Raw genomic sequence first — 26,733 nt, 5'->3', positions numbered from 1 at the left:
CTTATTGCAGGAGCAGCTGAATATTCAGGAGGTGTTGAGACCAAACTGTAATAATCACATATGGAAGCACCTGCTTAAAATATCATTTCTGTGTTCATTTATTCGCCCTCATGTTGTTTTAAACCCGTATGACTTTACTTCATGCATGCAACACAAAAGGAGAAATTTTGAAGAATGGGCAGGTTATTTTTCTCATTCGATTATAAAGAATGGGAACTGAAGTTTTCAAGTATAAAAAAGGACACAAAAGTAGCATAAAGATATTACGAAGGTAGCCCACATGACTCATGCACAGGGTCGGGACAATATTGCATTATTGCTGTACAATATATTAGAATTATATAAAATAATGATTAATTCCTGAATGATTCACACACCCATCTTTGTCATCGAATCAAAGAGGATCAGAGAAAAGGAACCGTTCACACCAAACACACACTTGCACTACAAAAAAGCTAGACACAGCACAAAGAACAAAATCAGTAATAATCTCAATAGTCTCAGTCATTTTTTAACCATTTAAAGGGATAGTTCACCACAAAAAAACATACATTGTTTACATTGTCGTTGTTTACTCACCCATGTGTTGTTATAACACCATTAGACTCAAAAAACTCAAAAAGAGAAATTGTGAAAAAAATATTGTGCTCATTGATGTCACACAATGGCAGTTTAAGGTGACCACCTCTTCAAGCTTCAAAAGGGCACAAAATAATAATTCATAAGTCTAATGAATTATTCCATGAGACTCGTGATTGTTATGAAAGCATACAATGAGGTTTGGTGAGAAACAAACCAAAATATTATGTATAATTTTGTGAAAATGTTGACCGACCGTTGCTCTAACAACAGGACAGTGAGTAAATTATGATATCATTTTTGGGTGAATTTGTAACAGTTGGGCTATGGATTAATGAAAGACTGTTCTAGTCATCTAAAGTCAACCAAACTGAACTCAAAGCACTAAGCCCTTGAATGCACAGGTGAACCATAATAGCAAATATAAGTTACACATTGCCTTCTCAAAATCTCATCAAACAATGTCTTGTGTCCTGTTATTGGTTAAGTGGTTTTTAATGAAAGCCATGTTTGCAGTCTTCACCTCTGCTGGTGATGCTCTCCTGGTTGACCTCACTGAGGTGAGCTACACTGCCTTGGTTGGAGTCAGCACAGAGGCTCTCTCCATCCATAAAGTTCCAGCCTAAAAGTGCGGCCTCAGAGATGACAAGCTGCTGCATAATTCCTGCAAAGAAATAGGATTGAAATGGCCTGAAAAGGGAAAGAAAATCTCTTCGGACTGATCAAAAAGTTCAATGAAGTTAAGTTACTGCAAAAATAAAAATACTTTTTAAAATTTCTGAAACATTACATTCATTACTTCAATGGTGTACCACAACAGAGGAAAACAGTGACACTTTTTATAGCCGTTCTGTTTCTGAAAGTATTTTTCACATTAATTTTTTCCATAGGGATTTCATAAAGTGCTTTATAAAAGAGTTTAAAGCCTTAAACCAAATTAACCAGCTTTGTGATTCATAAAAGTAAAAACTTTGATTTGAAGCAAAGAAGTATTTGAACATCGGTCAAAAAGACAAAGTTAAGACTTTGTACATAACGTCTTAAACAAGATGAAATCCCATGAAGCAGTGGCGTAACTAGGGGGGCTGAGGTGAGAGAGTACCCATGATGGCCCACCAAAAGGGAAAGATAAAAACATCAGAGAGCTGATGGAAAACACCTAACCATTACGGTATTAAATATTATTTATTTTTAAATTAAGCAAAAATATTGCATACTGATGGCTTTAATAGAAGCAAAAACTATTGATTAACAACCTCGGAGCTCATGGTAGCTCTTTTTTAAAAAGTTTGTAAGTTAGCTTTAATAATTATTTCAACAATTACAAAACAATATGTGATTTCTACTTCTGGAAACAGAATGTTGCGCACTTCTTCTTGTTGGCATTTCTCATAAATTGTATGTGATTTGAATGCATCTGATGGATCACACTTGCTTACCCATGTACAGTTTTATTGATTTCAGCATTTTAAATCAATCATCTCACCTGCAGCCATTCGTGCCTCTTTTTCCCCATCACTCAAGTCACTATAGGCATCGCTTTCAAGCCGTCTCTCCCTCTCGCGCTTAAGATTGGAGCGACCCGCTCCCCCCTCTGGCCCTGCTGATGGTTTGCCCCAGCTCTGCCACTCAATCATATGGGCCACACGGCCCTGAGCCATGGCAGTGGGCTTGGTCACTTTGTCCTTCATCGATCTTGTAACCCCTAAAGTGAAACAAATACAAGTTACTGCCTGTATATGGAGTTCTATAGGGCCTCTATGAAGCTGCAGAAAGGGGCGAAATGAAGGCAGCCAGGCCGTGCATTATGGGATATGTGTCTTTTGTTTTGCCTCTTTCAGGACAAAGATAAACTTGTGACTTATATATGCACACAGGTCACGTTCTAAAACTAGTGCCAGCCACTTTGGATTATAGCGCCTGAATGAGTGATTTATGAATGAGGGAGTCATTGAAAGCTACCAGAGTCTGTCACGACCTGTTGATTTGATCGATTTCCATATGAGCAGTGAGGGAGAACTGATTGGTTGGCCATCTTTAGAATTCAAACACATTATTCAGAAGAGCAATAAATTACAGGAGATTCATTAGCTTTTATGGGTGTTCACCCAAAAATGAAAAATCTCTCATCATTTACTAAACCTCATGCCATACCAGATGTGTATGACTGGCTTCAGCAGAACACAAATGAAGATTTTTAGAAGAATATTTCAGCTCTGTAGGTCAATAAAATGTGTTAAAAAACGAGTGCCAAATTTTTTAACCTATAAAACACATATAACCATCATAAAAGTAACCCATTCAACTCCAGTGGACCCAGTGTGTGTAAGAAATAGAGTCATATTTTTAACTGTTTTTTACTTTTAATGTTCGCTTCTGGCCAGCTCATTGACAAGGGTGGAGTTCAATGATGTTAGCATGAAAACCTCCTCTGCATAGATATTCATATGCATCTCCCTTATTAGCAGCTGTTCCTATGAACCACTATACTGTTTTCACACAAAAGCTATTTATTCAGCGGTCTGAGCAAGGAGCTCGGTCTGAGGCATCTCCTCCATTTACTAAGGTTCAAACTGAATCAAACAGCTCTCCTTGTTTAAGTTGCCACCGCAGTTAGCATATCCAAACCAGCCGAATGAGGCATCTATGTATGAATATCTTTGCTCCTCTGTTGTAAACAACACTGTGCTTCCGTATTTTTTGTGAACTTTTTTGTGAACTTGCCAACATGCTTACGTTACAAGAGGCTATGTGACCTTAAAAGTTTTAAATATTGATCTGTTCTTTACACATACCTAGCATTTGTTTCAGAAGACATTAATTAATCCACTGGAGTCTAGTGGATTACTTTTATGATGGCTTTATGTGCTTTTTGGAGCTTCCAAATTTGGCACCCATTCTCTTGTAATGTATAGACCTACAGAGCTGAGATATTCTTCTAAAAATATTTTGTGCTCTGCTGAAGAAAGGCAGTCATGCACATCTGGGAAGGCTGAAGGTGAATAAATGATGAGAGAATTCTCATTTTGGGGTGAACTATCCCTTTAAGGCACAACATTTGCCTCTATTTTCAGGGGCATTTTTTACTTTTATTAGGACATATTCTTCTCACCATGTAAAAAATACTGTCAGCCATTGTCAAAAGCTTCACTTCAAGTAGTTCATAAACAAATTCTCATCTGAATGCCCTGCTGGGAAAAAAAAACTTAAACCAGCCTAAGATGGTTTGATGGTCTTAGCTGGTCTCCTAGCCTGACCGTGCTGTTTTAAGAAGAGTTTTGAACACTTTTTCCAAGCCAAACTTGCTGAGCACCAATTTGACAAGGCTGGCTAAAACCAGTTAAGACCATCTTAAACCAGCTAAGACCTGCAAACCAGCTAACACTTCTCTAAGAGGCCTTTAATTTGAGAACTGGTACCACTTGTCACAATCAGAGGCAGGACCCAAACGCAGAGTGAAAAAACAAAAGGATTTATTTTTACAAAAATAAACAAAACCAAACAAAAACTGCCCCATAAGGGAATAACACAAACCAGGCTTGGAGCCCACTGAAGCTTGGCTGGAGTGGAAGGCAGGGGTAGACGGGCTGGGTACAGGACCAACCAGAATAAACTAGGAACAGAGACACGAACAACACCGACATGGACACAAAACAAGACAAACTTGCACTGGACAGCACACACGAGGAGACTAAAATAGGGAAGGAAATCAGTTAGGAATAATTGACTCCGGCCCGTTGAATTATTGAAATAATGCACACCCAAGGTGCAGCGGTCACTCCACTGCGAGTCGTGACCACATTTCCACCTCGGGTGTGTATAATTTTTCAATAATTGAATGAGCCAGAGTCATTGAATGAGTCAGAGTCTGCTTATACCATGGTTACCACGCCTTAATACATCATTCAGGGTTTTATCGCAAGACATTTTCAGTTTTTCATCCCTAAAATGCTCTTGTGAGTGGAACTATTTTCTTCCACCACTGATTCAGCGTCTTGCTCTGATATAGCTCAAGCCTTCGTTGCTAGTTCAAAAACGTAACTTTAGAACTAGCAACAGAGGATTTCTCAGCAGTGAGTGATTTCTTGCGCTCGAGTAAGTGTGTGCTTAATGTGTATATGTATGTGTGTCCACGTGTGTGTGATCACTTAAGAGAGGGGAGGGGAGCGCAAGGGTGTTTCCCACAGATATTTCAGATAATATAGAAAATGTTGTATTGATCAAGTGTTTCTGTGAACTATTTTCTTCCACCACTGATTCAGCATCTTGCTCTGATATAACTCAAGCCTTCGTTGCTAGTTCAAAAACGACATATTAAAAATATCAATGGAGAATGTGCTGCTTTTCGGGATAGGAGTAACAAGGTAGTGCATGTGTGTGTGTGTGTGTGTGCATGTGTGTGTGCGCACACAAGCGAAAGAGAGGGGTAGCGCGGTGCTTTCCATTATAGCTATGTGAGGCTGATTAGGGCAAAAGACATTGAAACATAAAAAAATTCACACATTAAAAGTTATTTCGGATAATAAGAACTGTTCGCAGGGGGTGGTCGGTTTTTGTTGGTCGTGAAACAAGTCTCAATGTGTGTGTGTGTGTGTGTGTGTGTGTGTGTGTGTGTGTGTGTGTGTGTGTGTGTGTGTGTGTGTGTGTGTGTGTGTACGCGTGCGTATATATATATATATATGTGTGTGAGCATGTGTAAGTGCGGTGGAGACGATGGAGCTTTTCAACCGAAATTTAGATTTACTTTAACCAATGTCTTTGTTTATATGGTTATTTTGCTGTGGTAGCATGTTCGGTGTGTGTTTTCGGCCATACACAAACCTGACACCTCAGACTGAAGTGACTGAACCTCACCACAACATGAAGACAGCTCGCAACCCGGGCATGCAGCGCAAAGTGAGCACATCACGAAGCACGTCCGTGATTGCGAGAGACACACATAAACGATTGACGTGAGTGCATGCTGCCAAGATGACATAAGCCTGATGTACTCACGGCAATAACAGACAGAACATGGAGCATGCGTGTCCAGATCCCGACACCAACCGAAACCGAACCAGACAGGGAAGTCAGGATCCAGACACCATGCTCTGAACATGAAACATCAGACCAACTGAGGAGCACATGGCAGGGAAATAACAACTGAAACCGTGCGCTCACACAAAGACAGAAAACGAAAAACAAAGCAGGCATAGAACGATGATGTCACGGTCCTGCCACACAAAAACCCAGACTGGCAGAGTGACAGGACTGTGACACCTCTTACCCATAAAAATAAATCAACATCAACTCATATTTTACATGCTAATATGTATGTCTAGTCCTAGAATAGAATATTAAGTAAGTTTAGAACAGAACATCAAGCATTAACTATCAGATGTAATAAATGCAAAACAGAGAAATTAAAAACTGGCCCACTTTCTATTCCCTTTATTTAGAATTTCTAGAGCTTTTCATCACATTTGGTGGAATTCTTGCCCTGAGCCACCTAAATGTCTGACCCTGCATGAAGCTGAAACATATTCAGATACCTACATCTCCAGCAACCTGCTGTGACAATGAACAGCATCCATGAGTGTCCATAAAAATAACAGCACAACACAGTATCAACCAACAATGGCACAAAAGAACACTACACCTCACATCGGAAATGCACTGAACATAATCATAAAACACACTACAATACACAGTTCACTGGATTTGCACCAAAAGACAACGGTTCCCAGCAGCAAGCTAGTAGAGATGGATAGTGCACTTACATTAGCTGTTTTGGGAACTCTTGTTGGATCAGACTGGGGAATTTTATCAATGGCCAAAGAGGCCATTGACAAGCACTAATTAATGGAGGTAGGTGGTGAAACTGGAAAGGGAGGGGGAACCACAGGGGCAGCCATGTTGGCTCCAATCAACATCTCCTCCACTGGAGCCAACATGGGGGTCGGTTACCAGCTACCGGGACAAACACACACCTGACACACCTGTCAGAGAGGACTTAGCCAGAGCTCCAATCCCATAGGCGTTGGAGTTCCGCTTCAGACCTGGCAAGATGGAGGTGGTGTCCTCCATGGACAGCTGAAAGAAAGAAAGAAAAATGAGAGAAAGCAAAAAGAAAAAGAAAAGGTGAAAGAAAGACTGATCAGAAAAGAAGCAAAAGGAAGGGAATAAATATCAATGAAAGCCTTGGTAATTATTGAAACACACACTGAAAAGAATTTGACGTATAATTAACAGTAACTTACTGTCAACAAATCGTCGGCAAGCTGTTATCCATACCACAGTAAAAATACTGTAAAACCATCTACAGTAGTTTACAGCAAGCTGTATAATGATTTACAGTATGTGCTGTACTGTAAAATTAATTGTGGTAATTGTTTGTATGTTGTATATTTAATTGCAGTGTCCATACCATAGAACTAACCACAGTAAGCACAGTTTTTACTTACAGAGTTAGTGTAACTAACTACTATCTACTACAAGTTAAAAAGAATGAAACAATTGAGGCATTTTTGCAAACACATTTATTACATGGTGACAACTCATACATCACATAAATGTTACTCATAAAGGTAAATTATGAAAACACATAAAATTCTATTCAAAAACTTCAATATTAAGTTCAACAGATGTCCAAATGACTGAAAGAACACTCTCCAATTCTTTGCTTGTCCAGACCTAGAAAAAAAAATACAAAAATCAATTACTATCATATAACTTCAGCTTGCATCGATTCCAAAGCACCACTTATCAAGAACAACCATAACAAACAATTGCGTGAGGGATTCACATCGATCTCAAACCCTAGCTGCTCTGGAACAACAACAACAAACAAACAACTGCAGTAAGTTATGGCATCCACTTATGTTAATTCTTCCTGCATTGCATGTCACATGTTTACTATAGCTTCTTCCATCTGCAGTGAGGGATTCACATATGATGAGTGTATGGAATTAGTCAGGCTGATGGAGAAATTTAATGAGCTAGAGACACTCATCCAAACGCTAGTGGAGGTCAGTGAGAAAGAGAAGATAGTAGATATTGTTTCGGATGTGGGTAGAACAGCGAGCAATACACACACTTTGGTTCTGGATGAAGAGCCACCGCAGCAGGGTGCTTGGGTGACGTCTCTGTGGCATACTCGCTCAGCAAAGTGACAACACCTTCCTGTTCATGTTAGGGTTTCCAATCAATTCTCCCCACTCAGTGATGCACCCACTGAGAATGATGTTGAAAGAGCCTTGGTCATAGGTGATTCTATTGTAAGGAATGTTGAAATAGAGACTCCAGCCACCATCGTTAAATGCATTTCGTTATTACATCCATCCATGGAAGGTGCCGCTCTCTTCTCTAGTAATTTGGCTCATAGTCTTAATAGTGATAGTATTTGACTAATTGGGGCCTAGGTCAGGAAACAGACAAACAGGCTAATCCAAACATCTGCTAGCTGCTTTGAGACATCACACAGTTCACATAAACTACAGCACATAGCGACTTTATCACCTAGATATTATATAGAGACTGTTTCTATTCCCTGAACTACCAAACACAAACCCCTCATTAAATCTCAAAAAAAATAATTTGATTGAGGTAAAAAAAAAATTAAAAAAAATTAAGATAAACATCATATAAAGATAGGGCTACTAAACATTAGATCTCTTTCAAACAAAGCACTAATTGCAAATTAAACTATTACGGATAATAGTTTGGATGTACTCTGTTTGATTGAAACCTAGCATAAACCGGATGAATATATTAGTTTAAATAAGGGGTGGGAAACCCTGCTCCTGGAGGGCCACTGTCCTGCAGAGTTTAGCTCCAACCCTAATCAAACACACCTGCCCTTACATTTTTCAAGTAATCATGACCATGATTAGTTTCCTCAGGTTTGTCTGATTAGGGTTGGAGCTAAACTCTGCAGGACAGTGGCCCTCCAGGAGCAGGGTTCCCCACCCTTGGTTTAAATGAATCCACTCCCCCAGGTTATTGTTATAAATATGAGCCTCGTCTGAAGGGTTGAGGAGGAGGTGTTGCTACAATTTACAGTGATGCTTTTAGTGTTAATCAGAGGACAGGATATGCGTTTTACTCTTTTGAACTAATAATGTTTACTGGTACACCATCAGATATAAATAAAAAATCTCTCTCGTCATTTCCCACTTGCTACAGTATAGATCACCCAGGCCTTATTCTGATTTCCTTGGTGAATTAGCAAATTTTATATCAGATCTAGTAGTTACTATATATAGATCTTTATTTGTTGGTGACTTCAGCATTCACATAGATAATGAAAATGACACATTGGGATTAGCATTTATCAATATTCTCAATTTGCTTGGAGTCAGACAAAATGTGACAGGACCAACTCATCACCATAATCATACGCTAGATTTAATTATGTCTTATGGAGTTGATGTTGATAATTCAGAAATTCTACCGCAGAGCGATGACATCTCAGATCATTACATCATCTCTTGTATGCTTGTATTATCTTCAAGATCTATCTAAAAAAATCAGTAAGCCACAAAGCCTAGAAGAACTTGATGAAATAAAAGAAAATATGAATACAGTCTAGCACTCTTGACAGTGTCACCTTCCACAAGATGGATCATGATATTCTCTTGAATAGACTAGAGAATTATGTTGGGATTTGTGGACTTGCATTAGTATGGTTTAAGTCCTATTTAGCAGACTGCTACCACTTTGTCTGTGTAAACAAGGAATTGTCCAATCAAACAAAAGTTTAAGTATGGAGAGCCACAGGGATCAGTTTTAGGCCTCCTTATTACTGCTTCCCCTGGGAGATATTACCAGGAATCATGGAATAAGTTTCCACTGTTATGCCAATGATACCCAACTTTATATTTCTTCGAAATGCAACGAAATTTCACAATTCTCCAAATTAGAAGAGTGTATCAATGAAATCAAAGATTGGATGGTCAGAAATTTCCTTCTACTCAATTCCAACAAAACAGAGGTACTAATTATTGGAACAAAACCCTCTAAAAATAAGCCACTAAAATATCATTTGACTCTCGATGGATGTACTGTTACATCATCTTCAACAGCGAAGAACTTAGGTGTTATATTACAAATTTCCAATGTTTGTAGAACAGCATTCTTCCACCTAAGAAATATTGCTAAGTTCCGACACTTGCACTCTGTTGCTGATGCCGGAAAACTAATTCATGCGTTCATGACCTCAAGACTAGATTATTGTAATGCATTACTTGGAGGATGTCCAGCAAGTTCAATAAATAAACTTCAATTGGTTCAAAATGCAGCAGCCAGAGTGCTGACGAGAACCAAGAAATATGATCATATTAGCCCCAATTTTATCATCATTACATTGGCTACATTTTAAATTTTGTATTAATTTAAAAATTATGTTAACTACGTACAAAGTTTTGAATGGTCTAGCTCCGCAGTACTTAAGTGACCCTCTGACATGCTGTATTTTATCACATTCATTTATGATCGCAAAACTCTGGCCTGTTAATAGATCCTAGTATATCAAAATCCACAAAAGTTGGTAGATCATTTTCCTATTTGTCTCCTAAACTATGGAATAGTCTCTCTAACACTGTTCGAGATGCAGATACACTCACTCAGCTTAAGTCTAGGCTAAAGATTCATCTATTTAGTCAGGCATACACCTAATTTATTCTTCACCACACAATTAGGCTGCTTTAGTTAGGTCTGCCGGAACGATCACGATCTATAACTCTATGCTGATTTTATTCTATTTGTTTCCATGTCTCAACCTTGGGACTCCTATCCCGAGCTCACCAGAACCAGCCCGATCCAGCTCCATTCCAGCTTGGTATCGGACTCCACTAATAAGTGTCTCTGAGTGATGACGACAAATGCAGCCGGTGCCAGCCAGACATCACTTCAGTCTATTACGATGGACCTCAGAGGATGAACTGATGCCAACTCCAACCATAAGACATGGAATACTTCATATGACATTGCTTGAACCTAGGACTTAGGATAAACCTTACTGAAATAACCAGCCGGTTGAACTGTGAAGCACCCAGTGGCGAAATCTCAGGGCCAGCAAAGCCTTCTCTGCCGACCTAACATGCCAAATAAATACATATTTTTTGTCCTTTCTTTCTCAATCACCTTTTTGTCTATGTATTTTAAATTGCTTTCCACTCTTAATTCAACTACAAAAGAACAGAGAAAAGAAAAAAGTTTATCCAGTCAGAATTTATTCCTTGATGCTTACAAGCAAAATGTGACAACTGTTTCACATAGCACACGCCCAAAGCAGCATGTGAATTTCATCAGCCAATCAGATAGATTTATTTGTTCTTGGGGGGGGTGGTCTATGGGATATGTCCCAGTCGAGGCCTTCTAGCTGGCCTTGAGTGGCGCAATCATGCATGAAGTGATGTACATCATTCAAGAGCGAAAAACGTAAGATCAATCTGTCTGACGAGTCGGCTGTCATCACTGCTGGTATCACCACTGAGAAAGAGATCCTTATGGATTTCAAAATCAGGAGATGATCTCCATGACCGTGTGAATGCTTAATTTATTAAACAGGAAAGGAGGGCTGATTTTCACTTCAAGTAAGTTGGTAAGTGCTTTTTGCATTGTTATAGCAACATCAGGAGTTTTCTAAGTGTAAATTAGGCTGCTTGAGCATTCAGTGTCGGATCAAGTTTTGAAAAGTAGTGCTGCGTTCCATTCAACTCGGAAAGTCGGATTTTACAACTTCCTACTAGGAAAAGTGCAATGGAATGCATCTTGAAGTCAGAAGTACAACTTGTAGGCTTGTGCAGAAATTCTCAACTCCAATTTCGTTGAGATGCATGATGTCACACAAACATGTCGATACTCAGTGAGATATACAAAGTAAGTGATAAACATTCACTTTATTAATAATATCGATAAATGAGTTAATTTCTACATTACATGATATTATAGCTTGTTTAACAAATGCCTGCTGAAACAGGTGTATGAAACATTATAATCTATTTTGATAATCGTACACCTGAAGCACAAATGCTAGCGCTGCAGCATTGTTTATCAGTTGGGTTGCTAGGAGACATCTCCAATGAGAGTCAAACCCCTGCTAATCTAAAGGGAGCGTTGCAGTTCCGAATATCGGGGAATGGAATGCATTTATGGTCAGAGATATCAAATAGGAATTTCCCACATCCAACTTGAATGAAACGCAGCATAACCGTGAACCCTGACGAAACTAAATTTATTGCAAGGAATAAATTTATATAAATAGCAAATATTATTAGATAGATCTTTCCAGGTATCATAGACCTCCTTGATAGATTCATATGAAAAATTTCAAGTTCTGGCTTTCGTCATTGATATTACTAGTTAGCTGTGACATAATGTATGATGCCCAAAGGCATAGGGTGTCTAATTCATTGTGAAACTGTGTTTTCTTAATGGCATGAATCACACTGAAGGCCTAGACTTCTAATGCATGGCCAGCCACTGGAAGCACCTCAATGATCTCTGCATGCATCACCTCGGTCTAATGATGGACTACACTCTTAAAATGGGATGCATAGACTATCAATAACTTCAAGCCAACTAACAAGGACAATTAAATCTATGTGAACTTCTGCAGTTAATCCAGGATTAATTTCAAAGACATTAGTCATTAATCTTACAGTTTTTACCAAATCTTTGTTTAAACACTGACCCTTAACACTTACTTAGTTTAATAATTTGTAAATATTGTCATTATTTTCATGCTAGTCAGAGTTCCCAACTGGCCCCCACAGTGAGTCTGGTTTCTCTCAAGGTTATTTTTCTCCATCAATCAACATCTTTATCTTACAGAGTTTTGTGTTTCTTGCCACAGTCGCCTTTGGCTTGCTCACTGATTTTCTAAATACATTTTTTATTTAATCACTTATTTTTATACATCAAATAAAAAAAATGGGGCGTCCAATGAATTGCATACATTTGACTGGTGTAAATACAACAACATGTGTTCACAGACAAAGTAATTTTGGGAACTTATTCTTCAATACTAAACAGAACAGCCATTATAACTAATGCTAGTATCTTTTTAAGAACGTAAACTTTATCGTTACAAAGCTACCTGTCAAAAAGTGACATGCAGATCTTAATGGTCTAATGATGAATGTTTGAAATATATATATATATATATATATATATATATATATATATATATATATATATATATATATATATATTATAAACTGCTAAAAGATTTTTGGTGCTCACCTGGTTCAGTTGAAAAGAGATCCCTTTGGTTCTGCTCCTCTCAAGACTAGGCTTAACATCCATAGGTTGCCAGGTGTATTCCCATACAGTAACAGTTCTACATTTATATGCGATTGTATGAATAAGTCCAATGCAGAGAAGACATCTCCAGGGTTTCCTCTTTTTGAAAATAGATCACTGAATAAAACCACAAATTTCCCCTCTAAATTGTGTATGTACAGGTTCTCATACAATTTAACAGTAAATTACTGTAATTAGTTTCCCGCTCAATTTTTCCTAAAGAATAAAGCTAAGTTTGACAGTAACATACATGTAAACATTTAACATGTAAACAATTTCTACTGTAAGGCACGGTGGAAATACAGCAATAATACTGTAAAAACAAACTAATTGATGGCAACATACTGTAAATGGTATCTACAGTGAGTTGCAGATGGAAATACAGTAATAATATTGTTTTCAGGGCACTTCCTCAACAGGTTTATTACATTTAATTACTTATTAGTGATTTCAACAAAAATTTATTTATAATTGTCCCCCCTGTTCTTTAAAGCAAACAAAAATGTAGTTACATTGAGGCACTTACAATGGAAGTGAATGGGGCAAATCTTTGGAGGGAATGTGAATCTTATAACCATATAAAAGCAATTACATTAATTCTTCTGTTAAAACTTGTGTATAATTTTACACAGAAAAGGTTTGTAATCTGTTAACTCTAAAATCATGCTAACAAGCATATTGTTTGTGTCTTGTGGCTATACTTTTGAAACAGTGAGTATTTTAGCATTTGCGGATAGGCCCCATGTCCAATCCTGTTTGTTTATTTTATTTTATTTTCAAAGAATGAGAGATGAGTCTAAATTTGTAATTTTGCCACAAATGATGTTGATTGAGCTAAACTTTTATTGAAGCTGAAATGTTACTTCAATATAAACAACTTTACTGTAATATGTAGCCTACAACTTAATTTTTAATAATGCATTGAAATGAACCAAGATTAATAAGTGCTGAAAAATTATTGTTCAGTGTTAGTTCATATTAACTAACTTAGTTAATGTTAATATATACAACCTTATTGTAAATTGTCACCAAAGATTTATATTAAAGATAGATTCTCTGAAAACAAGCCCTAATATCTTTTGCAGTTTTGCTTTTTTGCAGATTAATTTACATTTACATTTATGCATTTGGCAGACGCTTTTATCCAAAGCGACTTACAGTGCACTTATTACAGGGACAATCCCCCCAAAGCAACCTGGAGTTAAGTGCCTAGCTCAAGGACACAAGGACACAATGGTGGTGGCTGTGGGGATCAAACCAGCAACCTTCTGATTAACAGTTATGTGCTTTAGCTCACTATGATTCATTAGCCTGACTGTAGGTAGTTCACTGTTGCAATTGAGCACCTATACCAGTTACTTAAAATCTGCTGCACAAATCAGATTTTAGAGCACATGCATTTCATCTTATAAATATTGATTCATTCAGGCAGAACTTATTTGGAGAATGTCATCTTTTGAAGTGACAAAAGCAGTGAAATAAAATTGGATCTGTAAAATCCACTTCACCTGATTCAGCTCTTAAGGTGGTGTTACCTGTCTTTTACTTCTTCTTTTTTAAGTGAACTGATGTAACTAAAACTCTTTGAACCACTTATCATCACTTCTTTACCTACAAGTCGCTAAAATTGTCCAAATCTCATCAAGATAACATGACGTGGCCCACCAAAGACAGCTGACGCACAGCGCAAACCCCAAGAGAAAAGGATGATAAATGGTCGAGTCACTGCAGAGATTTTAAGTGTGTCATTTCTTTGCCACAAGCATCAGCAAAAGAATAGCAAAATAATGATTGTTTCAACACTCCCTTCGTCTTCCATTGGTCAGTTAAAACAGATAGTCCCGCCCCAAGGTCCCACCACTGGTTGAGCCAGTGTTGCAATGAGTGCTGGTTGGGATGTTCATACAAATAAAGGAATGTTTTAAATGGCATCATTCACACAGACATAGTGTTACACTTTTAAGGGAAATCAACCTTCAAATTGCTTCGTTTTCTCAGCATATTAAGCTGGGATAGAAGAAAGTATTTTGACATTGAAATATTACACACTTCATCTTTAAGACATTTATCTTCATAATATCTGTATTGTACCTGTCATAATCTGCTGGCTTTGGTTTTGTTTTTTCCATTTGTAAAGACATTTGCAAGATATGCCCAGTGAGTTACAAATTTAGTCAAATGATAGAGAGAACAGATGTTCATATCGATTAAAAACATCTCATAAACCCCCAGAAAATGAGAAGTGAACAGCTGAGAGAGAAGGTATAGTATGAAAGGGAAAGGTCAATGCCAGACTTACATTGATTCCTTCCCAGGAAAACTCAGCACGTCCATGCTACAGGCAAAGCAGATAACAATTGGGGAATAGATGGTGGCGATACAGTGAAAGGGAAGAGAACAGAGAAGAAAAGAGTGAAGGAATGATTTGAGTTAGCCTTAAACAACATAAGGTGAATATCAAGCCAAGTACAGAAAACTAGATCTGAAAAAACAACAAGTGAAACCAACAGAAAACAGAGGAAGCAGGCAAGACACTGTACATCTGTTACAAACTTTTTCACAAACCAGGACACCATTCATTTTTGTTAGTAAAAGTGATGATAAATAAACAGCATCAAAATGAGTGTGTTATGAGACGTTATAAACAGCTCTATTCACTTATGCTGATGTTAATAGATGTGTAATCGCTATTAAATGAAGTTTTTCTCTTTTCAAGTGACTGTAATAATCATTTGCCTTGATTCTGACTCACAGTCTCCACAGTTTTTAATCAAATTACTGTGTAATTTAACAATTTCTTTACAAAAAACTTCAGATAAATGTGCATTACAATGTCACTCTTCATACCAGCTCACAGAAAAATATTATCCATTCCGTTTATGATCATATTTTGCCAAAAACCGCACAGTTCATGGCAATCTCCCATTCATTCCAATGGGGAGTTCTGCAGAGCTTGTCAGAATGAGCAACCGTTACCAAGGGGGGTGGAGCTTAGCGAAGGGTTAATTATGTATTGTTTTTAATAGCATTCTGTGATGGAAATAACATTTTTGGAATAAACTTATTTCTCTTGCTAAGGCAAATTTTATAGGTTGCATCTCATGTATCCTAAATACACACAATGAAATAATATATTCATACTTTTTGCATAATTTGGTAAAATTACACCTTGATTCGAAACTTAGGAATGTAATTTGTTTTGATTTACCTGTCCAGCCCGACACAACAATACTGACACAAACCAATGGTGTGAGTTTAGAGGCAGACTATCTGTTTGTTGTTGCACAGAAATTACACACTTCAACTTTAAATATTGAAAATGATTATTTCACTCTTTGTCATAGTTTTCTTTGTCAAATGCAATAATATTTTTATGATGGATTTTCATATTTTAAGATTGAAAGCTTTGGTCTGGGACAAAACAATAACAATTATACATAAAGCATTTAAAAATAAGCTAAAATAAATAATGAAAGCATGGACATTTTTTTTTAAGAGATTTAATGTGACCTTCATTGAACAAAAGAAGGTTTTAATAAAAATCACCGCCTGATTTAATGAAAGTTATGTGACAGTGGCGACATATTTGCAAAATTACATTGTATGGTTCAATTACATTGTATGGTACTCATATCTCAGCAGTTCCGAGGTGAAATATGTCACATTGTGGTGCTTTAATGACAATTTAGGCTCACGTTTTGACTTGCATGCTCTCCAGGATTCATCTCCGGTCCTTTGCATTGCACGTTTGAGCTACCCCGCAACTTGATCACATAAATGCAGTTAGTTATGTAATCCAACTGTGTCGCCTTACAAGTCATGTACTATAGTTGGTGTTTTGACATCATAAGAAAGTATTGTGTGAGGAATAGGGTGAAAAGGAAGTGTTTAGGAACTAATATTCTGCTCTTTTATCCATGATTTGTGTGAAAGTGAATAAAAGTCATGGTTGTAGTGCCTTTCAATTTTATTAAGGAAAGTGCCACAATATTTACAATGAGCAACATAAAAATTATTTTGAACACATTTAGGTGTAGTAATGTCATTCTAGGAGACCAGGTTGCAAAATTATGTTTGCTTTAATAAAAATCAACCCATGGGACATAAAAGTGCCCAAAGTTGTAGAAACACCCACCCATTTCTTTGTAAGCCCCCTTGTCATGATATGTTGGTTTTGTTACCACTTAACAGCCAAATTGCTAATATGAAGACAACGGTGTCAAATACTCATTAACACTGCTTAGTGTTAATGTCTGAATCAGGAGACTTTGTACTTGGCGAGAACAACAATAGCAAAAGGAGATGAGGGCAGCTTTGATGAGTAGCACTAGAATAAGTAATCCTAGCCAACCCAAACATACTCACAGCGAGCGATCGATTGCATTTACACTGCACCCCGCACAGTGAGTGTCTGAGCGAACAGCAAGAGCCGTTCATTAAGAGGGAGATCAATATTAAAGGTCAAATGGAGGTCAGTGTCAGAATGGGGTTGGTGTGGGGTAAAAGTCTGCACCCAGGAAATTCCCTACAGGCTACTGGAAAAGTTGGGGAGGTTCTTCAGGGGCGATTGATTTGTTTACCATCTTAGTCTCTATGACCTCTGTTGTATAAACCTTTCCGTTGGGCCCTTTTTTCTAATTATTTGACTTACAACTATGAAAGCCACCCACGATTTTTCTGCTGAAAGTTGTAAATTAACAACAAATAATTAATTTTATTGCACACCTAGCAATTAAGTAAATAATACCTTTGATACACATTTTAAAGAGGACATTGTGTAAAACAACTGTGTTTTACTTGTTGCAATCAGTGTTGGGTGTAATCTGATTATAAAGTAATCAGTTACTGTAATCTGATTACTTTCAGTAAAAAGTATCATTTAAATTATTGTAATCAGATTACAGCTTCTAACTTTATTTAAGTTAATTGCTTTTTAGTACATTATGTAGGTTATGCATATTTCTAGAATTATATTATTTATGTAGAATACATTTAAAACTTGAATTATTTTCATATGTATGTCTGCTTGTGTCTATTTGGGAACAGTGAAAATTTTGACATTAATTTCCTATGAAAATGATCCAGAAAATTACTTTTAAGTAGAATACTCTGATTACAGTTTTAAAATGTGATTAGTAATTTGCAGTGGATTACTGTTTTTGAGTAACTGGTTGCATATAATGACAACTTTTACTAATCAGGTTGAGGTTTTAGTTAACTGGGCTTTTGAGGCACTGCCTTCTGACCAGCAAAACCAGCCTAAACTGGCTGGGAGACCAGTTTAGACCAGCCAAGACCTGATTCAAACCACTTTAGGCTGATGTTAAGATGTTCCAGCCCTTTAGCTGCTGCATAGCAACCACCAACACATATCTGAATGCTTTCCATTGCTAGGGAACATTAAATGTTTCATTTATTAGTCCTTTTGTCATTTTGGTAACTGGCAACTGCCCTCAAGTGTAGCTCTTTCACACATGCACACTAACATAAAAGCATGCGTGCACAGATATTATTTCAAGTACAACAGCTTCAGTGAGATGACATCAAAGGTGTAGCAGCCGCGGGGTACGTGGGGGACACCTCCCCCACACTTTTTAAAAAATTGATATGATCCCCCGCGCTTTTTCAAGCTAAACCTATACCAAGTCCAAATGGTGGATTTGTATGCAATATTCTTAGTATTTTGTTACTTTGGGCTGATTGAGCAACCGTCCATCCAATCACAGGTGAGTAACATGAGCCGAAAGAGATGAGGAACACATAAACGAGAGTTATTTACTGGCATATCGTTCTTGATTGGCAGCATTATGTGAAATGCAAGGCAGAAAAAAAACTAAGGACAATCCGTCTTTTAAGCACACATTGTAAGTAAAGTTTATATCAGCGCATGACTCTTCATTAAGTTATGCTTTTTACATTATGTTTGTGAGGTAGTAGTTCAATCTATTATGAAAATTTAAGCAGATTACTAGATCTGTGTTAAATATGTAAATCTATTTTTCTATCAGCTCCTGTTTTTTACCTCTATGATGGTGTGCAGTCGACAAACTGTAGGAAAGAATATGCATCTGCTGTGTTCTTAGATCACTTATGCATTTGACTGAAGTCAATATATACTGCAGACATGCTTTTTTTATGCATGGAAATGTTCTAACGTTATTGAAACTCATTATAATTATTATAAGACTATTATTGTTGTCTTCTGATAAAAGCCGTGCACAGCAGCTCAGAAACTGTCGGGAAAAGATAGATTTGCTTTGTTCTAATAATGCTTAAATCCTCTACTGAAGTCTCTTTATAATACTTATAGTTATATATTAATAAATATTGTAAAATATTAATACTGCACTGTGAGTGTTGGGTTTATGTGAGCTTCCTACTTACATCTATGTCCCCCACTCTTTTAAAGTTACTGCTACGCCCATGGATGACATCAACCCCTTGGCTTGGCATTATTATGCAGCACTGAGATATAAAGCACTACATTTGGCTTGGAAAGTTCCCAGAATCCAAAATGGTAGATTATGAGCCAAATTCATCCATGTATGAGTAAAGCAGCAAGCCAGGAGTTGCTGCCCTTGAGCAGTACAGGAACACGGGTAGCAAATGGAGAAGACGGATGAGGCTATGTCTTCCCATGAGAGAGACCTGTTATACTGCAATAATGTACGGTAATAGCCAGGCACTGGGTTCCAGCTCTTGTGGCCTTGGTGAGATATCTAATATAGACTCTTCTCAAACTCATCATCAAGGCTCTGGACTGAATGGATTCTCCCACATTTAGCCCTACAGGGTGGCATGACATGCGTCAAGTTTAGGGGGTCTTCATGGAAGCTGAAGACTTCATTAAAGTGCCATGAGGCACAAATGTCAGCGTTTAAGCCAAATCAAATGGTGGATGTAACACTGTTGGATGGAAATGCACTAAGGACTTCATTTAGATACTTAAAGATGCAATGAAATGGCTTGACAAGCACAGATTTCTTTCATTTGTTGGTGTATTACCAATTGAATTGGACATTTGAATAACAGCCAATAGATTTAGTTACATTACAGCTACAGGCCAACGTGATTTTCTGTCTGCTAGTCTGTTGCAGGTGGTATTAGGGGAAGGGATATTCTCATTCTAGAGAGCATATGATTGCATAGGCATATTGCATATGAAATGACTAAAATCTATGTAGTGCAAGATGAGTCATGAATATTTCCATTATATTCTTCCTGAAGAGAAATGCTGCGTTCAAGTCCTCCTGGGAATTTTGTACTTACAAGGTCAGAATTCGTAATAACGATGCAATGTGCTGTGCATTAAAGTGATTTTAGTCAAAACCTGTCATGGATCTGTTTTGCAATTTCATATATCATTATCTTGTTCACTAAAAGACAAAGACAGAAAGCATTTTTAGCACAATGTTAAAAACTAAATGAAGAGCAACGTATAATTATGGGATATGTAGTTTTGTTGCGCGAGAATGTCGCTTCGTAAACCAGCTAAATAAGACTTATTTTTTAGCAAGCTTTATCGCAATTATTCAGCAACAGTTCAAAAATGCAAACAAATTAAACTATACAGTCCAAATTCACAAGTAAATGAGAATTATGTTTGAAACCAATTTGTTCCCACCATGATACTTTAATTGACAAACCCCCAATTTTGAAAAGATGAGGTTCAAAGAAAATCCAGAGTTTCCTTATCTCATAAATATTCTCCGACATGAATGCACCAAAAGCCTGTACATTTTAAATGCATATTTCTGTTAAAAGTTCATTTTGTCAACTTTAGGAGTATGCTAGCATATGAGTTAGCTTCAAAGCTAATAGACATGCACTAAAAGCCACATAACTCTAAATGATTGTAATCATGGGGTCTTTAAAGTGCCATTAAACACAAAAGTCAGCACTGAAGCTAATAAAATGGTGTAAGTAACAGTTTTAGACAGAAATGCAGCACAAGGACATCAAATAAATGTGATACTTAAAGCCATCAGGGCTTAAGCCAACAAAATGGGACTGTTTCAAAGCAAATCTAAAATATACAAAGCACTGTAGTTTTACTTACCTGCTCCCCATCTTTTCGAACGGGAACTGCATCCGCCGCTGCAGAGATACAGAAACAGAGAGATGTGGGAATAGGCATGTGGCTTACACAAGCTTTACTGAATAAGCTAAGACAAACTGACAGCTCATCACTATATTTTCTGCTGACATTCACACAAAGACCTAAAATTAGATTAATTATCCAACTGCCAGCACTCTGTGGAGAAAGAGATTTGATTCAACACTCTTTTAGATCTCATCACTCCAATAAACTTATAAAAACATTTAGTGATTGCACAGCATGATGCAGTTATGCCAATAATTATACATTTGTATTTCAAGAATAGGCTTCCAGGAGATGCTGAATTTAATATTAACAGAATTCAAAGAAGCACTTGCTAGAAGAATAAAGGGCTCTGAAGAAATTGGGCTATTAAGAAGCAAAGAGAAATCTTTAAATATTAAAATCATATTTATTAAGCTTGTGTTGTTTTTTGTGTGCTTGTGCTTCCTCGATATTTGTGATCATCTGCATGACTTTGACATCATTTTGATTATGAAATAAATGTTTGATACTGTTTGTGTTTACAATGACTCATTCCACATGACAAACTAGAAATGACACATAACCCATTTCGCAATAACATTTTGAATGATGTGCCTGGAAAAAATGCCCTAACATTAGAGGCTGCACAAACACAGACCTGCACAAGTGATAATATTGTGCCATAATAACAGCGTTTTTAAGACATTGTAATGAGTGAATCATTACTGTTTCATAACAAGACTCGAACATTACTCAAAACCAAGCACCAAGCAAACAATTAACTATATCAAATAGAAACATTTATCAAGCACATTGGTTCTCAATTGGTTTTGCTTCAGGACCCAAATATTACATTGGACATCAAGTGGTGAGCCAAAACAGTACCAGTACTGATTATCATGCAAACGTAAACAGAACTGTGCTTAAAATTCAACATTAATGCTTCATATTATGATGAACAGTATGCCACCAAATTTTATTGAATGTCAACATCAAAAGATAAGGAAAGCTCCGTTTTATTATTATTAACTTTACAATAACTATGCATGATTATATGGTCAGTTGCATTTAAATATTTGCATTTAGCATTGTTTTTCTCCTGCTGTCTACAACAAGACTTGTGACCCATCAGTCTTGTCATAGACAAGTGAAACCATTCACTTTCATTGCATCTCTTTTTCATACAATGAACGTGAATGGTGACTGAGGCGGTCATTCTGCCTAACATCTTCTTTTGTTTTCTGCAAAGGAAATAAATTATTTTGGGTTAGAACAACATGAGGGTGAGTAAATGGTGACTGCATTTAAATTTGTGGTTGAAATATCCCTTCAATGTTCATTACCAAATTCAACCACAGATGATGTCTAGCTGAAGTGCATGCGCTGTCTCACTCCATTGTCTCTCTCGATTCAATTTAGCTTTATTTAATTCAGCTCAATATCACTGAAATTGAGTCGAGCTAAGGCTTGATTCATTGAACTCATTTACAGCAATCATAAAATGTTGACGCAATACAATAACAATATTTTGATGGGGCTAATCACATCAAAACAGAGTGTACCAGTCCTTCTTCTACCTGCAGCTTTTGTGTTGTTTTTTTTTTGTTTTGTTTTTTCCCCACTCAAAACTGATTTGGATCTCACTTATTTTCATTTTCATGAGTTGCATCCAATGCATATGTTATGTGTGTGTGTGCGAGTGTGTGTCTTTTAATTGCTGGTGTCTCTCTCTCTATCTATCTCTCTGTAAGTACAGCAGAACCTTTGGGCCTCAGGGCCATTTCCTCAATCAACCTAACCCACTCTGGAGAGACAGATAGAGCCATGCAGAGCTCATGGGAGAGCAATGAGGGAGAGTGAGGAGTAAAAGAGAAAGACTGATAAAGTGAGTTAAGGTAAAACAGATCTACTCATAATCAATTACAGAGACAGCCAGAAGTACAGGATAGAGGATGAGAACCAAACCATCGATGGATGGATGAATTCAAAACTATAGCCACAAAGTAAACATTATATTTGTTAACATGATTTTAGCTTAATAAAATTCTTTACTAACCTTATCTGTGTAAACTTATATCAAATAATGGGATTAGAAGGTTTCGTTATCAAGACAACAAAGTTCTATTATTGTATAGAACTTTAAACATGTTAGTAAGTAATTTTATCACAGTAAAATCATGTTTATATTTTATCACACCAAAATTATGTTTACATGTATAATGTTACATCTCGTGGCTATATTTCTGAAATGTTTATTTTAGCATTTATGGATTGGCCTCCATTATAAGCGCTTTACTTTTGCTTTTTGCAATAATAAATGACAGACAGACAGACAGACAGACAGACAGACAGACAGACAGACAGACAGACAGACAGACAGACAGACAGACAGACAGACAGACAGATAGATAGATAGATAGATAGATAGATAGATAGATAGATAGATAGATAGATAGATAGATAGATAGATAGATAGATAGATAGATAGATAGATCTTATCCAGCTGTCAGGAACCATAACTGTTGCATAACCCTGAACAGACAAATCACTTTCACTCATGCAGGAAAACACATTGAGAAAATCCCAAGAGACGTGAAAGATAAACCATCACATCCAAGGTCACTAAGCGCCCCATGGCCGCTGCACTGTTTATCCTGCCCAACTACATTTATATCTGAGTGTGACACTGAGCATTATGAGGCCTGGAGCCTGAGGGTAAAGAAAAGACAGCAAGAGAGAGAATAAAGGATAAAAAAATATGCATGTGACGAGGATAAAAGCTAATGTCAATGCACAACACTTAGGTTAGGTCAAGGAATAGGAAGGAAGATTCCTAGGCACCCAGCAAAAGTCTGATGGTATCTGATTACATCACAAGGATCTGCATTGCCAAAAACCAACAACTGGACCATGGCACAATCAGGCTTGACAGATCTTGTGGCCTAGAGCCTTTGGCAACCATCATCCATCTTTGAAATTTCATTCAGCAGCAAAAGAGAGGGACAGTAAAAGAGTATGTAAAAGAAAGTTAAAAAGAATTATGATTAGGAGTGAAGTCTAAGAGGCTGACTCACCTCCAGTTCTGAGCCAAAAACATACAGGAAGGAGGGAAAGGGAACACATTGACAAAGAGGATGAGAAAGACTGAATGCATGAATGAAGGAAAGAGATCTATGCAAAGTGGTATAACATAAAAATGGAAGACAAAAGAAGCAAGGCCTAAATAGACTGAAAAGACAGAAAAGAGATCCAGAAAGAGTGCACATTCTCAGAGAGGGATCAGAGTCACAAAGACTTTAAGACATTTAAAACATTAGACGTTACAGCATGATATTATTTAAAGCTAATTTGAAACTATATGTATTCTGAAAAGTGCTATACAAATAAAAAGTATTTGACTTGACTTGAGAAAAAGCACAGTCACACAGTACGTTTACCCTAAACTCCCTTAGTGGAGTAAAACTGTAATCTCAGTGGGTGAAAAATGGATCCTCCGAATCGTGCTCATCATCGATTATGTGAACGTGATTACTTCCTGGTATCAAAACATGATGAGAACCCAGGTCTCTCAGGCTGCTGATGCAACACACTATTAGTTGTGCCACAGGAGAATGTAAACAAACAAATGTCAGATGGGAAATGCCGCTTGGATAGTAACTCGGCAGAATCAAAACATTTAACACTTATCTTTAAAATTCTTCAGCAAATTATTAGTTTATGCAATTAACTTTTCTGTAAACTGTAAAGGAAGACACATCTTAAACTGTTCCTACTGTCCCAAACAAGTTCTGAATGAGAAAACAGGTGAAAATGGATACCAGCAGTCATGGTCATGTTCATGGTAAGGGTCAGCGGTAATACACCTTGGTCTGCAGTAATACACTTTTTTGGGGCACAATGGGGAGACACCGCAACCCCACTCACTTACTCCAACCAGTATTTTAATTTTTTATTTGTCTGATCAGTTCTCAAGTGGCTTTTGCCATATGTCACTATTTCACACTACATAAAGACATGTTATGCGACACATATTGTTGCAAGCAACCTGCTGGCAGTGGTGGCAGAAATTAGTTGTGTGGTGGTGGAGTGTAGGTCTATCTGAGAATATTATTAATGGAATGGACACACAAACTGTCATAAACGATGGCGCCACAGATGGTGTGGAGCTCTACAATTCTTTTGTTGTTTTTGTTTGTTTGTCCTGTGTTTAGTAATATTTTTCCAGTCAGTTTTACCAGGGACGAACTGCTGAACATTCGGCAGCACATACCAGATAATCTTTTCCCGGTTTTTGAATATTCTGACGTTTTGCTGGACATTTTAGTCAGAGGCGCAGCTGTGTTATTTAAACGCGCTACGAAACGCAGGCGAGGGAAACGAGCCGGCGCGCTGGTTAAACTCTGTCAGTGCGGCGTTCGAACAGCACTGCCGAGCATTCATCTAGCGAATCTCAGCTCTCTTCCCAACAAAACTGACAAACTACATCTCCTCACACATACTAACAAGGACTTCTCAAACACTGCTGCACTGTGCTTCACAGAAACCTGGCTGAGTGAAGCCATTCCGGACAGCGCATTACATCTTCCAACTGTTCAGAGCGGATTGCATCGCAGAGTTAACGGGGAAAACGAGAGGCCCACCAGAGACAGGAATATATTGGATCACTGATACACATCAATAAAGGATGCATATCGCTCTGTCCCACGTGCAGCTTTGGACCTCTCTGATCAATGTCTGGTTCATCTTCTTCCGTCCTACAGGCAGAAATGAAAATCAACAAAGCCAGTTGTAAGGACTGTAAAGAGATGGACTAATGAAGCAGAGCTGGAACTACAAGCCTGCTTTGACTGCACTAATTGGAGTGTTTTTGAAGCTGCAGCTACAGACCTGGACGAGCTCACAGATACTGTTACATCATAAATCAGTTTCTGTGAGGATATGTGCATCCCTACTAGGACATATTTATCATTCAACAATGATAAACCATGGTTCACAGGAAAACTCAGACAGCTTTGTCATGTCAAAGAGGATGCTTAAAGGGGTGGGGATAAAGTATTGTACAATCAGGCTTTGAACACACTGACTAAGAAAATCAGAGTGGCTAAAATAAGCTATTCTGAGAAGCTGAAAAACAAGTTTTCAGCTAACGACCCTGCATCAGTGTGGAGTGGCCTGAAACAACTTACTAATTACAGGACTCCTACCCCCAACCCTGTGGTGGACCAACGACTGGCTGACGACCTGAATGTGTTATACTGCAGATTCGAATGTCCCAATTTCACACCCCACATGCACTCGAACCATCATTTCACACAAACATTATCACCTCCTGCAACCCACCTCCTCCCCCCTCCTGCTACTCAACCTGCACTCAAGATCTGTGAAGACGATGTGTGCTGTGTCTTTCGGAAGCAAAGGTCAAGGAAGGCTTCAGGCCCAGATGGTGTCTCACCAGCATGCCTTTGTTCCTGTGTTAACCAACTGGCCCCCATCTTCACACAGATCTTCAATAGATCACTGGAGCAGTGTGAAGTCCCATGCTGCTTCAAATGCTCAATTATTATCCCTGTCCCTAAGAAACCAAAAATCACAGGACTTAATGACTACAGACCTGTCGCCCTGACATCTGTGGTCATGAAGTCATTTGAGAGACTGGTGTTGGCCCACCTGAAGGACATCACTGGACCCTTTCTAGATCCCCTTCAATTTGCTTATCATGCAAAGAAGTCTGTGGATGATGCAGTCAACATGGGATTGCATCATGTCCTGCAACATCTGTACAGACC

The 26,733-nt window shown here is 37.7% G+C and overlaps 1 protein-coding gene across 3 annotated transcripts in view; it reads right to left on the bottom strand.

Moving 5' to 3' along the window:
• Positions 1-26,733, bottom strand: part of LOC127650673 (uncharacterized) — a 50,556-nt gene that overhangs the window by 8,856 nt on the left and 14,967 nt on the right. Inside the window, exons 2-6 of one of the 3 annotated variants that reach the window (XM_052136257.1) lie at positions 20,924-20,961; positions 15,164-15,199; positions 6,558-6,651; positions 2,066-2,284; positions 1,103-1,243 (exon numbers count right to left, since the gene is read on the bottom strand). In XM_052136257.1, coding sequence (XP_051992217.1) covers positions 1,103-1,243; positions 2,066-2,284; positions 6,558-6,651; positions 15,164-15,199; positions 20,924-20,961 — 528 coding nt within the window. Of the gene's footprint in view, positions 1-1,102; positions 1,244-2,065; positions 2,285-6,548; positions 6,652-15,163; positions 15,200-20,923; positions 20,962-26,733 lie in introns of all 3 variants that reach the window. The other 2 variants (XM_052136256.1, XM_052136258.1) reach the window with 2 other exon arrangements.

The sequence above is a fragment of the Xyrauchen texanus genome, chromosome 10 (assembly GCF_025860055.1).
Source record: "Xyrauchen texanus isolate HMW12.3.18 chromosome 10, RBS_HiC_50CHRs, whole genome shotgun sequence".
In the NCBI taxonomy this organism is placed as follows: Eukaryota; Metazoa; Chordata; class Actinopteri; order Cypriniformes; family Catostomidae; genus Xyrauchen; species Xyrauchen texanus.
The sequence above is the reverse complement of the archived record's forward strand: the minus strand, read 5'-3'. Positions and strand labels throughout refer to the sequence as shown.